Source organism: Carassius carassius, chromosome 35 (assembly GCF_963082965.1).
Source record: "Carassius carassius chromosome 35, fCarCar2.1, whole genome shotgun sequence".
In the NCBI taxonomy this organism is placed as follows: domain Eukaryota; kingdom Metazoa; phylum Chordata; class Actinopteri; order Cypriniformes; family Cyprinidae; genus Carassius; species Carassius carassius.
In genome coordinates, this window is record NC_081789.1 from 21,130,813 (window position 1) to 21,145,236 (window position 14,424).

General features: G+C 35.3%; 2 protein-coding genes across 12 annotated transcripts in view; both read right to left on the minus strand.

Annotated features, from left to right (window-relative positions):
* Positions 1-495: 495 nt before the first annotated feature.
* Positions 496-7,885, minus strand: LOC132116213 (cytochrome c oxidase subunit 4 isoform 1, mitochondrial-like). Its single transcript, XM_059524914.1, has 5 exons — positions 7,752-7,885; positions 5,994-6,087; positions 5,746-5,907; positions 4,119-4,250; positions 496-778 (listed from the first exon to the last, which is right to left on the minus strand). Exons 2-5 carry the CDS (start codon positions 6,085-6,087, stop codon positions 645-647), a joined length of 522 nt encoding a protein of 173 aa, XP_059380897.1. The 5' UTR covers positions 7,752-7,885; the 3' UTR covers positions 496-644.
* Positions 7,886-11,865: 3,980 nt separating this feature from the next.
* LOC132116215 (5'-AMP-activated protein kinase subunit gamma-2-like) overlaps positions 11,866-14,424 on the minus strand; it is a 76,063-nt gene continuing 73,504 nt past the window's right edge. For 10 of the 11 annotated variants that reach the window (XM_059524915.1, XM_059524916.1, XM_059524917.1 and 7 more), the window contains 2 exons: positions 13,803-13,896; positions 11,868-11,982 (listed from right to left, as the gene is read on the minus strand). In XM_059524915.1, coding sequence (XP_059380898.1) covers positions 11,945-11,982; positions 13,803-13,896 — 132 coding nt within the window. In that variant the 3' untranslated portion in view covers positions 11,868-11,944. Of the gene's footprint in view, positions 11,983-13,725; positions 13,897-14,424 lie in introns of all 11 variants that reach the window. The other variant, XR_009425606.1, reaches the window with a different exon arrangement.

Below are 14,424 nucleotides of genomic sequence, written 5' to 3' on the forward strand. Positions count from 1 at the left end.
CAGCTAGTATTAATTTCCACTGACAAGGGGCAGGATTTCTTTCTAATTACTGATAGATTTATGCTGGTGTCTTGGCTTTCCATGCCTTTTTGCAGTATATATATATATATATATATATATATATATATATATATATATATATATATATATATATATATATATATATATATATATATAAAAATTTACTCATACAAATAATACTTTTTGAGTAGTTAATAATAATCCATTCAAATAATAAATGATGCTATTAAAAAAGTCAGAAGTTCTACTTTCTACAAAAGTTCACTGATGTTAAATTCACACTTATAGTTCACAAGCAGTGACAGCTGTGTGACTTCATCTAAAACTGTTTTAAACGCACTCTCTCAGAACCTGCCCCAACCAATCACGTTAACGCATATTCACCTCCATGGTAGTCAGGTATCAGGTTAAATGTACCAACACATGCTTTGTTCTCAGTACAAACAGTACAAAAAGCCAGAATAATGGAGCAGCTCAAGGTTTAATTCAGTGCATTTATTTAGATTCACATTGGAATATATTTTAAGGCTGTCGGTTGCACAGCATTATTGAGTTTGGAACTTCTCATTAATGCAATCCTGATACATTTTTAGTCATTACGGTGGAATGCATTTAATACTTATTTATTTCCACTGTTTCTTTTCATAGTCCCACTTATGAGAGAATCCATGGACGGGGTTCACTCTCATATCTATCATCCTCTGCGTCTGCTGGGCAACTGACTCTTCAGACAAAGTGTGCGGAACATCACCATACACTGCAAAGAGAGAGAAAATAAATGGGTGACATAAAGAAGTAATATTCTTAGTTTAAATACAAGTTGTTCCTCCAAATGTTATAATTTGGTCATAAGTTATTCACCATCTTGCATTGGAATTTTTATTTAGCTTTATTTAAATTTAGTTGTTTCACAGAATAACAAATTATTTATTAATAGTTCAAAAAGCTTAAGATAAAACTCTGGTAAATAAAAAAAAATGTGTAAAAGAAAACAATGGGGATGTCAGGTGTGGAAAACAGTTAATTGTGCAAAATCCCCGACTATTTTTCCCCTAAGAGGAACTGCAAACCTGTCAGAAAAAAAGTGAACAATAGCACACAGCAAAAAATTAAGAGTCCTAACAGAGGGCAGCACCCGACAGATCACTCTTCTGTGGAGTTATATCCTCCAGGCAAAGAACGGGGGACAAAAAAATAAAATAAACAAATTAGAGAAAACAATTGCGTCTGCACAGCATGCACAAACCCGTCTGCTAATATCACAGACCTGGTTCATGTAAAAATAGAGCTAATAAACATGCAAATGTACTCGGTCTAAAAAAGGTTGCAGTGGAGGGTCCTATATTATTTCTTAACTAAATCATAAGAATGAAGCACTGAAAACAGGATGTTTTTGTACAGCAGTGTTCAAAAATCCACGCGCTTCTACTATCATTAAAAAAATAATTCTAGTATCATTTTTTTATTAAATAGTTTTATATTATCAGCATAACAGCATAAATTTGAATTGAAAAAGATTTAAACACATTTTCACCAGCCATTTCTCCAGTTTTATGATCCTTCAGAAATTATTGTAATACTCTAATTTGTCGCTCAACTAATGGCCAATTATTAATTTATATTGTTTTATTATTTTTAATGGCGTACACAGGTTGTATGTATGTACAGGTATATATATATATATATATATATATATATATATATATATATATATATATATATATATAAACTTTTGAACAGTAGTGTATCCCTGTTTCCACAAAAATATTAAATAGTTAACTGTTTAACTATTAACTGTTTTCAACATTAATAATAATTTTAGCAGCAAGTCAATATATTAGAATGATGATCTGAAGGATCATGTGAGACTGAACACTGGCATAATAATGCTGAAAATTCAGCTTTGCCTTCGCAGGAATAAATTACACTTTAAAATATATTAAAATAGAAATGCAAAATTATACAGATATTTCAAAATAAATACATTATTTATAAACAAATACATTAATGCATTAAATTATTTTTTCACAAGTTTTCTATTCTCTTTATTTCCAGGTTTAGAATTCGAATCCCAGATTCTCAATCTGGACTCAGACTGTATATCTGATATTTGGTTTATATTTTCATTTTTTTCAAGGGTATAGTTTCTGTCACACAAACACATTTTTTTTGCCAGTTGGAGTCGGTACACCTGCCCTGAGGTATGTACAGGAAATTTAGTTCAGTTTTCAGGGAGTTGTGGGGCAGAGATGCCTGCAAACCCCAGAATAAGAACCTGAAGTGTGACTGTATCCCAGGTGGCTTTCCAAAAAAAATCACTTCTTTCATCTCCTCTTTAAATCCCAACAATTGCTAAAGTCAACCTCTGACGACTCTTAATACCCAGCCCTAATGAGTTTGAAGAACAGCGGCCCAGAGCGAGTGTTTCAAGTCATGACATGAGCCAGAAATTGTGGGAAATACCCAGCGCTCAACTGACAACTGACATTTGGACTTCTGTACCTTCCTTGCTTTGATGCGGCTACACCCCTCTTTCTCCCCCACAAGGATCCTCACCAAACTTTTGTTTTCACAGTTTCTCTGTATTCCTCCCTCCTTGCGTTATTTTCCTCTACTGTATCTCTCCTGAGGTGATGTAGCATTGACTTCCTTCCTCAAAGAACTAGGGCCTCTGAGACAGAGATGGAGAAGACTCATCTGCTTCCGACAAGATCCCGCTCACACACTTATACAAATACACACACACACAAGCACACAATGCACACTCATTCTGTTTTAAATATGTCAACTGCTTTCCATCCGTCTTAGGCACACACACAGCCTTAGAAATCTTCTTATCGTTTGTAAGGAAGTTCAGCTGGGTCTAAAGGGATTCCTGAACTGAAGCCGTGGCTCAAACAAGTAAATCTTTACCGTCTTTTCCGCTTCTTTAAACCGTTGGCTGCAAAGCACAACCCAGTCCAATTATTTCAGCGGGAGTGTGTGCTGCAGGTAAAAAGGCCATGCTGATTCTTCCATCTGACATGAGAAATCAGAGCGAGCCGTGCTATGAGAACTGATGGTCACATTAGAGGAAAAAGATAAAAAATTAAAAGGCCCAAAGAACAAAATCCAATTAAAAATGAATTCTAAGCAAGAATTCTATGACATAAATTTATAGCCCACTCAAAAACATAAATTCTGTCATCATTTACCCCCTATCATGTTGTTTCAAGCCTGTATGACTTTCTTCCATGGAACAGAAAATATGATATTGGCAACCAAACCGTTTCGGGTCCCATTGATTTACATAATATGGACAAAAAATACTATGGAAGTCAATGGGACACAAAAGAAAATATTTTGAAGAGTATTGGCAACCAAACAGTTTTGAGTCCAATTGTTTGGAAGAGGATTAGGGCCCAGCGATAATAAAAAACTAAAATCATCTCGAGATTATAGTCATTATAATTTGTGATTAAACTTGTTAAATTTCAAGAAAAATGTTGAAATAAAATCCATGAAAAAAAATCCATGGATGTCAATGGGACACAAAATATATATTTTTAAAGAATATTGGCAACCAAACAGCTTCAGATCCCATTGACATCCAAAGTAAGGACATAATAAATAAGATATTACAGAAGTTTTGGGCACAAAAGAAGATATTGTTAAGAATATTGGAAACCAAATGGTTTTAAATCCCACTGACGTTCATAGTATATGGACAAAAATAGTATGGAAGTCAATGGAACCTATGTTTCCCAACATTCTTCAAACTATCTTTTGTGTTCCACATAAGAAAGAAATGTATACAGGTTCGGAATAAGGGTGAGCAAATGTTTTTGCATGGACTATACCTTTAATTTAGCAGAAGCCAATCTGTTGATTTTGGATTTGACATCGGTTTCTGATTTCAGATTGGATGAATAAATAAATCATCAACACAATTAAACCCAGCTAAATCTCACATCAAAGCAACGGAGCGTGTCCGGAATGATGAAATGCCTGAAATTCAAGCATTTAAGGCTTTCCTGCCATGATAATCTGGTAATCAAAAACCATTATGCATCATTTAGAGGATGTATACATATGAATATCTTCATATATACACCCACCATAGACACGCTGCCACCACACCAGCAGCCCTGTGAAGCCAAGGAAGATGAAGACACCCCCGAGGACAGTCATCCACTCTTTGGAACCTTGCCTCATCTCTGCGTACGACAGCTCATGTGTGAGTCTGTACACTGAGAAAAAAAAAGAAAGAAAGAGAAACACCACAGATGATCTGAATAGTAATTGTTGGATTTAGGAGCTTGCCCTGCTTGCATGCACATTTGGAAGGCAAGGTGGCTGGCTGCCATTCAAGTGAAAACAGTTAAACAACGCTGCCATCTGGTGGAAAAGAACTTTTAAAACCTGAGGCCAAATGATCGTGAAGTCATTAACATATCTGCCATTATCATTATGAGTCCCAAAATCCATGACCCATTTACTATATTAATAATTTAGCCTTAAGGGATCTTACTCAGGTAAAATAATCTATTATACATCACAAAGGACTATAACACTGAAATAAATATAAAAACATAATAATAAAATATCAAAATATAATTTAATGCAGAAAATGTACAAACATACAAAATATAAAAATATATTTAAAAAAAAATCTCTATTCTTATACCAGGCTGTATTGATAACTAAGGAGTGATTTGTGACATTAAACTTATACTGGAATTGGAAAAATCCTGCTGAATCCTCTCAACTTAGGAAGCAAATAACTCTAATAGCTACTCAAGAAATTGATCAGTTTCTGCCAAGTGTTCAGTCAGCATTCAAGCCATTAAGACCCAAATATTTTAATCATTTATATTGGTAGTTGAATTGAATCGAGCAATGTGGCAATGTGGTCCAAAAGGCTGTTCTTCAACTGTCCAGCTAAGAAGCTAAGAGCAACACTGGCTACATACATTACTGTATATACCCAGAATATATATATATATATATATATATATATATATATATATATATATATATATATATATGAATACAATATATATAAATACAAACATCATATAATATTCCATAAAATACAATATCATATTAAATAATTATTAATATGCACTACCATTTAAACTTTTGTTGGTTTATACGATTTTTTTAAAAAATGTTTTTCAAATATGTATTTTATGCTCAACATGGCTGTATTTAGTTGATTATGAATACAGTAACAATAATTTTGTAAAATATTATTACAATTTACAATAGGTTTTCTATTTTAAATGTATTTTAAAATGTAATTGATTCCTAGTGAAAAGCTGAATTTTATTATTGCTATCAATGTTAAAAACAACTGTGCTGCATAATATTTTTATGGAATTCTTTAATTAATTCTTTAATGAGAATTAAAAAATCTATAATTTAACGTGTCTTTGTAGAATAAAAGTATTCATTTCTTTGTTGAAAACAATCTTATTTCCCCTAGACTTCTTAATGGTCATATTTTCCTTACAGTACCTACTTTCAGTAAAAAAATTACATATGAGCATGTTTCTAGCTACAGCTATTGTAAAGACAAATCTGGTTATTCGGGAACCCTGTGAGTGAGTAACAGTTTCCTCCACACCTAGGGTCAAAGTCTAACCTGTTCTTATAACAACAGGAAATTTTATGACTGATTTATTTGCTTTTTAAGCAGTAGATGAAAAAAGCTAAACGTTAGCCTAAGTTATTCAGATTTACAGGCGAGTTTCTCCTCCTTGGTGAGCTGGGTCCATGATCCCTTCTCTTTCTCTTTGAGTTTCTTCTGTTCAGCACTGAGATTTCTGACAAATGGAACATCTGGCAGTGGTGTGTCCAGACGGTTGTTGTACTGAGGAACGGAGCAGTCAACTACATCAATATCTGAGGACAAATGCACAAGAACAACAACAGTCAAAAATGTGAAAGTATCTGTCCAAATAGATTGTTCCTTGAGAGAGTGCTGTCACCGTGAGTGTGTGCAGCCCAGGCAGCAGATGAAGTTGACACCCTCCTCCAGAATCCAGACTGCAGTCCCCGCACAAGTGCACGAGAGGCCAGCATCTAAAAACAATGGCAACATGTATTGGCCAGACTCATGGACAACTCATTGAGCTTTCAGGTAAGTCACACCAGGACTAACATGACAATAACTGGGTCTCAAAACCTAAGGAGGTGACTTTCTGCACTTTGACCAAGTTGACAGTTTTCACCAGGTCCCTTACAAAAAAATTTGGTGCTACAATGGTGCACTGATTATACCAAATATGACCTAACTGTCTAATTGCATGCTATATGAGTTTAGAATGAAATCCAACAAAAAAATTTAATTCTGTCATCATTTACTCCACCTCAAGTTGCTCCAAACTGTATGTGTTTCCATCCTCTGTTGATTTGTTTGTTTGAAGAATGTTTGGAACCAAACAATTGACGGAAGCAATTAAGTTCCATAGTTTTTTGCCCCATGCTGTGGGAGTCGATGGCTACCGTCAACTATTTGGTTACACACATTCTTCAAAAACCTTCTTTTATACTCTTTCTTCTTAAGAAACTGTTAAAGGGATAGCTCCCCCAACATGAAATGTCTGTCATCATTTATTCCCTCATGTCAATCCAAACCTGTGTGCATTTCTTTCTTCTGTGAAAGTTAGAAGAATGTTGGTAAACAAACAGGTATGGTTCTTCCTTTGACTTACCATACCATTTCATCAATGGAAGTCAATGGGCACTGAAACAATGGTGACTATTCTTCAAAATATCTTCTTTAACATTAATTTGCATGCAAGAAATTTTACTTTTATAGAGAATACCACAGTAGTATTGGAGTTACTGTGGTTACGGTGGTGAATGCTAGGGGCTGCCTACATAAAGAGCATTCTAAATGACATGAGTGACTGACTAGACAACCTTTGCTTATGATGCTGCAGTGAAAGTATCCAGGCAGTGACCTTGAATGTAGCTCGTCTGCAAGTTCAATACATGCAAATGGAAAACGTGAGATGTCTTTGCTTATGATAAAGGGGCAGCGACATGCCTATGATAGTGGAAATGCATTTAAAAGATCAAATGTCATCCTCGTGCACCTGACACATATGCTTGTTTTAAATATAAACGCGCAGATACTGAACTAAAGTGGAGAAAGCGACTGTGTGCTTTCTGGCACGTAGTGTTGTGGAATATTCTGCAGCCTAATTACTTTACGGGGGGCGTGACATCAATATCGAGCAAAGTGAAACAATGCGAATCTAAATATAAAATCACCACGCGCGCATTCTTTCAATATTTGCAAACGACAAATGTTGTTGAAAAGATACATAGCTACAGTAGCTCATGCAAACATACTCTGAGATATTATAATAGCCTAATATTAAGTAGCTATTAAACATAATCGCAGTAATTAGGCTATTCGTCTATGTACAAAATATATTTTTTCAAGTTCAAAATATTGTAAAATAAATATCCAAAAATATTAAAAAGCGAACTTTTTAACATTTAACAAACTATTTAAAATAAATGAATAAAATAAATATATTTGAATATAAATACGTAGTTTCAGTTAAGGAAATAGCATGCCCTCGTTCGAGAGGAACTTTTTTAAAAGTGTTAAATTAATCTCACACGCCCATCTGCAATAGAGCGTTTGCAAAATATCATCACTGAGTATTTATATTTTATAAATATCAACTATTTATTTAGTGCTCAATAACACCACGTCCATATGAATTTACCTTGAGATATGAAGGTCCGAGCTTGTCGACAAGAAGTTGCCTACGTGCTCTTTCTTTATGGTTTCATGGATCAGTTAGTAGCGGGTGGATTGTAAGTCAGGTGTCTGTCGCTATCAGCCAAATGAACCAATGAGCACGAGGCAGGAACCAGCTCGCCAGAGGCGCACACAGCGGCGCTCCACAGCGCGCACCAAACGCTCGAGGGGACATTTATGATTAAGCTACAGGTTGGTTATGACTGACAGTTTTTTCTTGGAGACAGACTTGTAATTCATCAACAATATCTTGAATGGTGTTTCTACTCACATCTAAAAATCTGGCACATTATTTTGTCAGGCAGGTTTTGGTAATCTCCACATATTCTTTTGACTTCTCTTTAGGCTAAACGGGAAGGAAATAATAGTAATTTTACTCTATAAAGCCATGCAATGTTTAATACACGAATTATGGCCTCATAATCACAACTTTGCTAAAACTACACTCTCCTGCTATCTGATGGTTTATAATTTTTAAGAGCATTTGGGTAGAGTGGGGGAAAACGCCCCCCTTAAGGAAAACGTGACATTATAGTGAAACAAAACATAAATGTGACTAGAATGGCCATCCCGGTTTTGAGTGACTATGGCAGGAATTATTCACCAAATATTAAAATTGCTCAGCCTTCATAATTAATTAGTATTTTGACTAAAAATATTTTTTGAACAAAGGGGGCGTTTTGCCCCAGCGGTGGGGTAAAACGACCCCAAAGGTGGGGTAAAATGCCCCCTTTCTTACCAACCAGTTTGCTTCATAGATCAACAGCAAAATGAACAGACTAGTTTTTAATCTCTAAAAGTAAAAGGCAAGTAATGTATCAACATGTATAGGCCTATATAGATTAATATTTATTTGAGTAATGTCCAACATACCCAAAATTTTTAACATGTAAATTTATACATATAACTAAGTCATGCAAACAAATATGTTGTAATAAATAAATAAATAAATACATAAATAAACATTAATTCATTAGCCATTCACAGCCATTTTAACAATTATATTTATACATATAACTAAGCCATGCAAACAAATATGTTGTAATAAATAAATAAATAAATACATTAATAAATAAATAAACATTAATTCATTAGCCATTCACTGTTCATCCATGCACATTTAGTCATAGGCCAGCCTCCTTACATCAACCGTTGAAAGCCCAAACAATGCCCTCTCCATTGATTGAATGTGCTCAGTTAACTGGAGCTCGAATGATGACATAAAAACTGCTTTGTGGCCTAAACACTTTGATCCAGGCTCCAAAACTTTTTTATCCCTAAAATAAAAAAAAGACTCCAAATTGATGGGCTGCAGCCTTCAAAGCAGTTCCCTCTTCAATCACTCTGATGGCATTTTGTAGAGCTTGCTCTGTATAAGCACCATGGTTACTTTTTCTTTTATATGTCCGCATCTATATGGAGAGAAAAAATATATATATATGTGGTTGAGATTTCTACACTAGGCCTTTATGGGGTTGATAATTGATGTATTTGTTAACCACTATCACCAAGACAAACAGAAAACCCTAAATAAATATTAAACTTATAAATTTGTATATTTATGTAGTGAAATACATTCAATAAATGCATTAAAAGACACTATGGTTTATCATTGGGTCACCTAACCACCTTCCATCAGTGAGCTAACTGTGCTATCAAGCTAGCTTAATGCTCAGTTGAGGTAATTTTTATTTCTTTTCTTCAAATATTTTGATTTTACCACCTAATTATACTGGATTAAGTGTAAAACAAAGGATTTGACAGACAGAAATATGTTATTATAGTAATTATGATAGAGAGAAACTATGCCCTCTGGGGGGCGTTTTACCCCTCAGCGTAGGGGGCGTTTTACCCCACAACCTATGACTTTTTCAAAAAATGTTTAATTTTTTAAATATAATTATATTACTTATAAATAACATATCCTCTCAAACTACAGACTTCACTATTCATCTATCATACATCACTGTGATATCCTGCAGAACAATATTCTCTTAAACACTTGTTTACTAATATCTGAAAATTATAGCGCTTACCATGTAATCCTCTTCTCTTCAAATACGTCGCTGGTGTCAGCTTCTGCAAGGAGATTTGTTTATCCCCGTTGTCAAACGTAGTGCATAGTAACAGTGAAAATGTATCTTGACTCCCTCTAGTGGTTATTTTGGGAAAACAGGTGGGGGCGTTTTACCCCACACATGTTTCAGAATTTCATTTTACCTTTGGCCATAAAAATAACAGCAACATCACCTAATTGCATGGTGCTCTGTATAAAACTGATTTGTAGATTTTCTGCGCGATTTTGAGAAGTAGCTCTGTATTTTCACTTTAGGTCTATCATAAAATATAATCCATAAAAGCCTTATGTATCTAATATGGTACAAAACATAAGACAAATAGAGTTAAAAATGTGTAAAGTTCAATAAACAGTTCAATTTAATAAAATTAGATTTTCGGACTATTTCCTGCATTGGTCACGGAAGAAGCCTGGCAGCTGGTTGACTGAAAATGCAACCAGGAGCAACAAGTAATGAATTTTCGAGATAAATAAAGTATACTTTGTTAAGTTTATAAACTTTCACTTTTAGCACTTAAGAGCAGCAATGCAATTTCGAAGTCACACATGATGTTTCCGTTCTGTCAGGTTTTAGGCGCAACTGGCAGGTCACGTGACCAGACACGCCTCTCTACAGTATATACACACATGAATGTGAATATTAAAAAAAGTTCATGTGTTAAATATGTTAATATATAATATAAATTATATAAAAATAAATATATACATGTAAATATTTTCAAATTATATATATAGTAATAAAAAATATACACAGCACACACACGTGTGTGTATGCTTTATGTTGTAGAAATGGCTTGCCAAAGATCTTAACACAAAAATTTCAGACTTTTGTTTATTCTTTTTTATTTAACTGTAAATAAAAAACGAATCTAAAGCATGATTATCCTTTAGCAGTCACATGTCAGTGATGTGCATTTATCTCTGGACATTACTCTTTCATAACAACAACATTAACATATCTGCAAAACAAATGCCAAAAACTAAAAATGTGAAGTATTCCACACATCGAACACACAGAAAAATAGACTTTTCTCTGGCACTTGTATATTCCTCAGACAGAAGCTCTGCGTGCGTGTACAGTACAAACAAGAGGTCAGTCGCCTCATGGACTGGGGAAAAAAAAGCGTGGGATTTTAAGGTTGAGTTGCATTGAACATCAAGTCACTGATCAGCACGTGGTTTTACTGCATAGGGGCTTCATAGATCTTTCCATCTCACACTTAGATATCGCTTTTAAAATTACAAATGTGTTAAATATAAATAAATAAACATTTTAATTTTCCTTTACAGCATCATTTCAAAAACATCAAGAAAATAATCAACACCCCAAGTGAAGAAATGTAGAGCTCTGCAATAAATAAAATCAGTGACACACACTAAAACAGCAAAACGGGCCTTTTGGTTTTTTTAAACAACTGTAACATTCACTTCGATATATTTAAACATTCGATTAATCTTGTTCTATTGGCAACCAGTAGTGGGCGATAACTGCTGGACAGAAGGCACCAAAGACAGATACAGAGGAAACCATTTCTGTCTGCATTTACAAAGGGACTGTGGCGGAGACAGATTAAACGAGTTCCTAGATGCAGGAGTAGTACAAATATGTGAACTGGCTCATACGCCACAAGCCGAAGCCGAAAATCGTATATACACAAGGAACAAACAGTCATAACATGCACTGAATACTGAGATTATTACTGAATGTCCTGCGAACGCACAGACACCCCCTCCAACAGAGGCGATTATGGTACAGTCCGTAGTCTGTGTGCAGACCACTATTCAAACACCAGATGGCGTAGATTTAGGTCTAGCTAAAGATATAGTTATCATAGTGTGCGTGCAGAAGCTTAGTGTGATATAATAGGAAGAGTTCACAGTATCCTTCTGAATAAGAGATGATTCACCTTCATCGCCCCATACAGCCATCTAGAAATCAGATAACAGACCAAATAACTCTTCCTTTGCTCTCTAACAGCACACATCTAGGTCAAGTTCCCTGGTTCCACTCTTGTGGTCTCTGCTTCCACGTCAGTCTCTTACAGCAACGTCACATGACCCAGTAATCTCCACAAGAAGCATCACTCCGTCTCTGCTTCGCTCTCTTTCCTGGTCATACCTGCAAAAGAGTAGACGATATGTAAAAGAGGTCTTTTTTTAGCTGCAATACTGCTTACAACCACTAGTAGCTTGCAAACATGTATTTTCAACTGTTCAGAAATCTGGATTCCTGCTGATTTTGGTTCTAGACACCCTTTAATCCAGCTGCTAGTAATAAAGAGGATGAAGTGTTTTTGTAGGCCAAACCCCGGAAATGAGCATTTAACTAAATTAGTGCCCTTTTACAGCTTTGCTGTTTTTAATCGTACTCTTGCAAACTATTCTAACTCACACATTCAGTGGAAATGACTGAAAGAGTTGATAGAAGCTTCATGGTGGTGACATTTTAATTTTTTTTTTTTTTTTTTTTTTTTACTGGTCGTGGATAATTTTTTCTGCAGTAATCCAAAAACCAATGGAAAATCCTGTTGGGATTTTGTCAAGGGATCCAGGGTGATGCTAATTTTTGGGATGGTCTACAAAATAACATCACTGCAGTGGTCCACAAAAACATCTGATTTAGAAAGTGTTTTACATAAGTTGAAACATGACTTTGCAGGAAAGGTCCATCTCCAGGAGCAGAATGTCTTTTGATCTGCGCAAACTATATTTGCAATATTAGCAACATCACATCTGCTACTTGGGATTCATAACACTCTTCACAGAAGCAGTTAATATGCAGTGTTATAAATTCACAGCCAACAAGGCAGACACCCAGCACACATTGACCTCTCAGAATGAAATCTAGAAAGTTTGAGTTAAATAGAGAGACGTGTATTATGTCCAATCATCTGATTTTAAGAAGTCTGTTGTAGATGTACATCATATCTATTGGTTATGCAGTTCTGTTTATAAGTTTACATTCCCGTTGCAAAATGTTCAAAATTGTAACAAAATTGTAAATCTGGGAAACATACATGTTAAGTAGCTTCTGAAGGACAATATAAAAAAAAAAAAATTACACTCCCTGCTCTTAATGAATCGTGTTTCCTTCTTAAGCATCATTAAGTGTTTGCACCTTTTGTAATAGTTGTATGTTGTATTAAGTGTAAGATGGATTTCAAAATCATACAGTCACTGTTGGAAGGGTTCAAATATGCAGAAGATGCTAAAAAAAAAACAAAGAACCTGAAGGATTTTTCTGAAGAAAAGCAGTTTAACAGCTCAGAACAAGAACAGCTGTTGATCATCCAGGTAATGACATTCAATTATTAGTAAATTCAAGGGTCTGTAAACTTTTGGTTAATTAATCTACATTCAATTATTATTTTGTCTTGTGCACCATATGCAAACATTTGTTATACAAACAGCTTATCCAGGACAGTATTCAAATAATATGATCCTCTTATTTTGTTAAAACAATTAACATTTTCCATATTTTGTAAGGGTATGTAAATTTATGAGCAGAAATGTTTAGTGGTCATAGTGGCAAGACCTACGACATTGTGTGTATGCATATGTTGAGAGGACAGAGCGTGTGGTTGAGTTACTGCAGGACACTATTCATCAGCAGATGGGAAGCCCTGCAGTGGGAGGGGCTCTGATGTACTGCAAGTGCCTCATTAATCAAAATCATATGCGGTGAAATGTGGTCGTGCACACACATATACACACACACACTGCCCTCTAGAATCAAAGTCAATCCTGTCTGGCTCATTGGTGGAAACAGAAAGTATAAGTTGGCACATGCCATCCTCGCACACATCATGAGCCAGGCAGCGGACATGCACCGTCTCCATGACCTCAGGATTAGCAGTAGTACCTGTGGCTCGGACGAGAGAGGATGGGAGGAGGAGGGTCCTGCTGGAAATGTGCTTTAGGAATGCTGAGCATTGATACCTGCGGGGTTGAGAACAAGTGCCTGGAGGATGTCCGACAGAGAGACGATGCCCACGATGCTGCCATTCTCATCCACCACCACCAGTCTGTGCACCTGACCAAGGACAGATACACATAGAGTAAGCATCTAGAGCAGTTCTAGAGTATCTAGGGAAAAGAACAGCTCTAGAATTTCTCCACTTTTGTGACCTAGAGTAGCTATAAAATATTGAGAACCTAAAGCTTAGTTAAAGAGCATATATCCCCTATAGTGAATTAGAAAAGCTCTTGAATATCTACAAACAAGAGCCACACTAAAATATGATCTCAATAAAGAGTAGCTCTAGAGCATCTGTTACCCAGTTGATCTAGAATGTCCAATCTAAAGTGAACTAAAGCACCTCTAGAATATTTAGAAATAAGTGACAAAGTGACAAAAAATAACACCTCTATAAAGACTAAGAGCAGCTCTAGAGTATCTGTTACCTAGTTGATCTAGAATATACCCTCTTTAGCGAGCTATTGCAGCTCTATAATATCTAGAAACGAGTGATAAGAATGACAGCTCTATAATGTCTAAGAGCAGCTCTAGAGCATCTGTTTACTCAGTTGGTCTAGAATATCACATCAATAGCGAACTAGA

Bases quoted from the DNA above. Each gene is read 5' to 3' on its own strand.
- LOC132116213 (XM_059524914.1), bottom strand. From the start codon at position 6,087: ATGCTGGCCTCTCGTGCACTTGTGCGGGGACTGCAGTCTGGATTCTGG. The intron at 5,908-5,993 runs GTGACAGCACTC...ATTTGTCCTCAG, and splicing joins CTGGGCTGCACACACTCACG to ATATTGATGTAGTTGACTGC. The intron at 4,251-5,745 runs GTAAATCTGAAT...TTTTTTTCTCAG, and splicing joins CAAGGAGGAGAAACTCGCCT to TGTACAGACTCACACATGAG.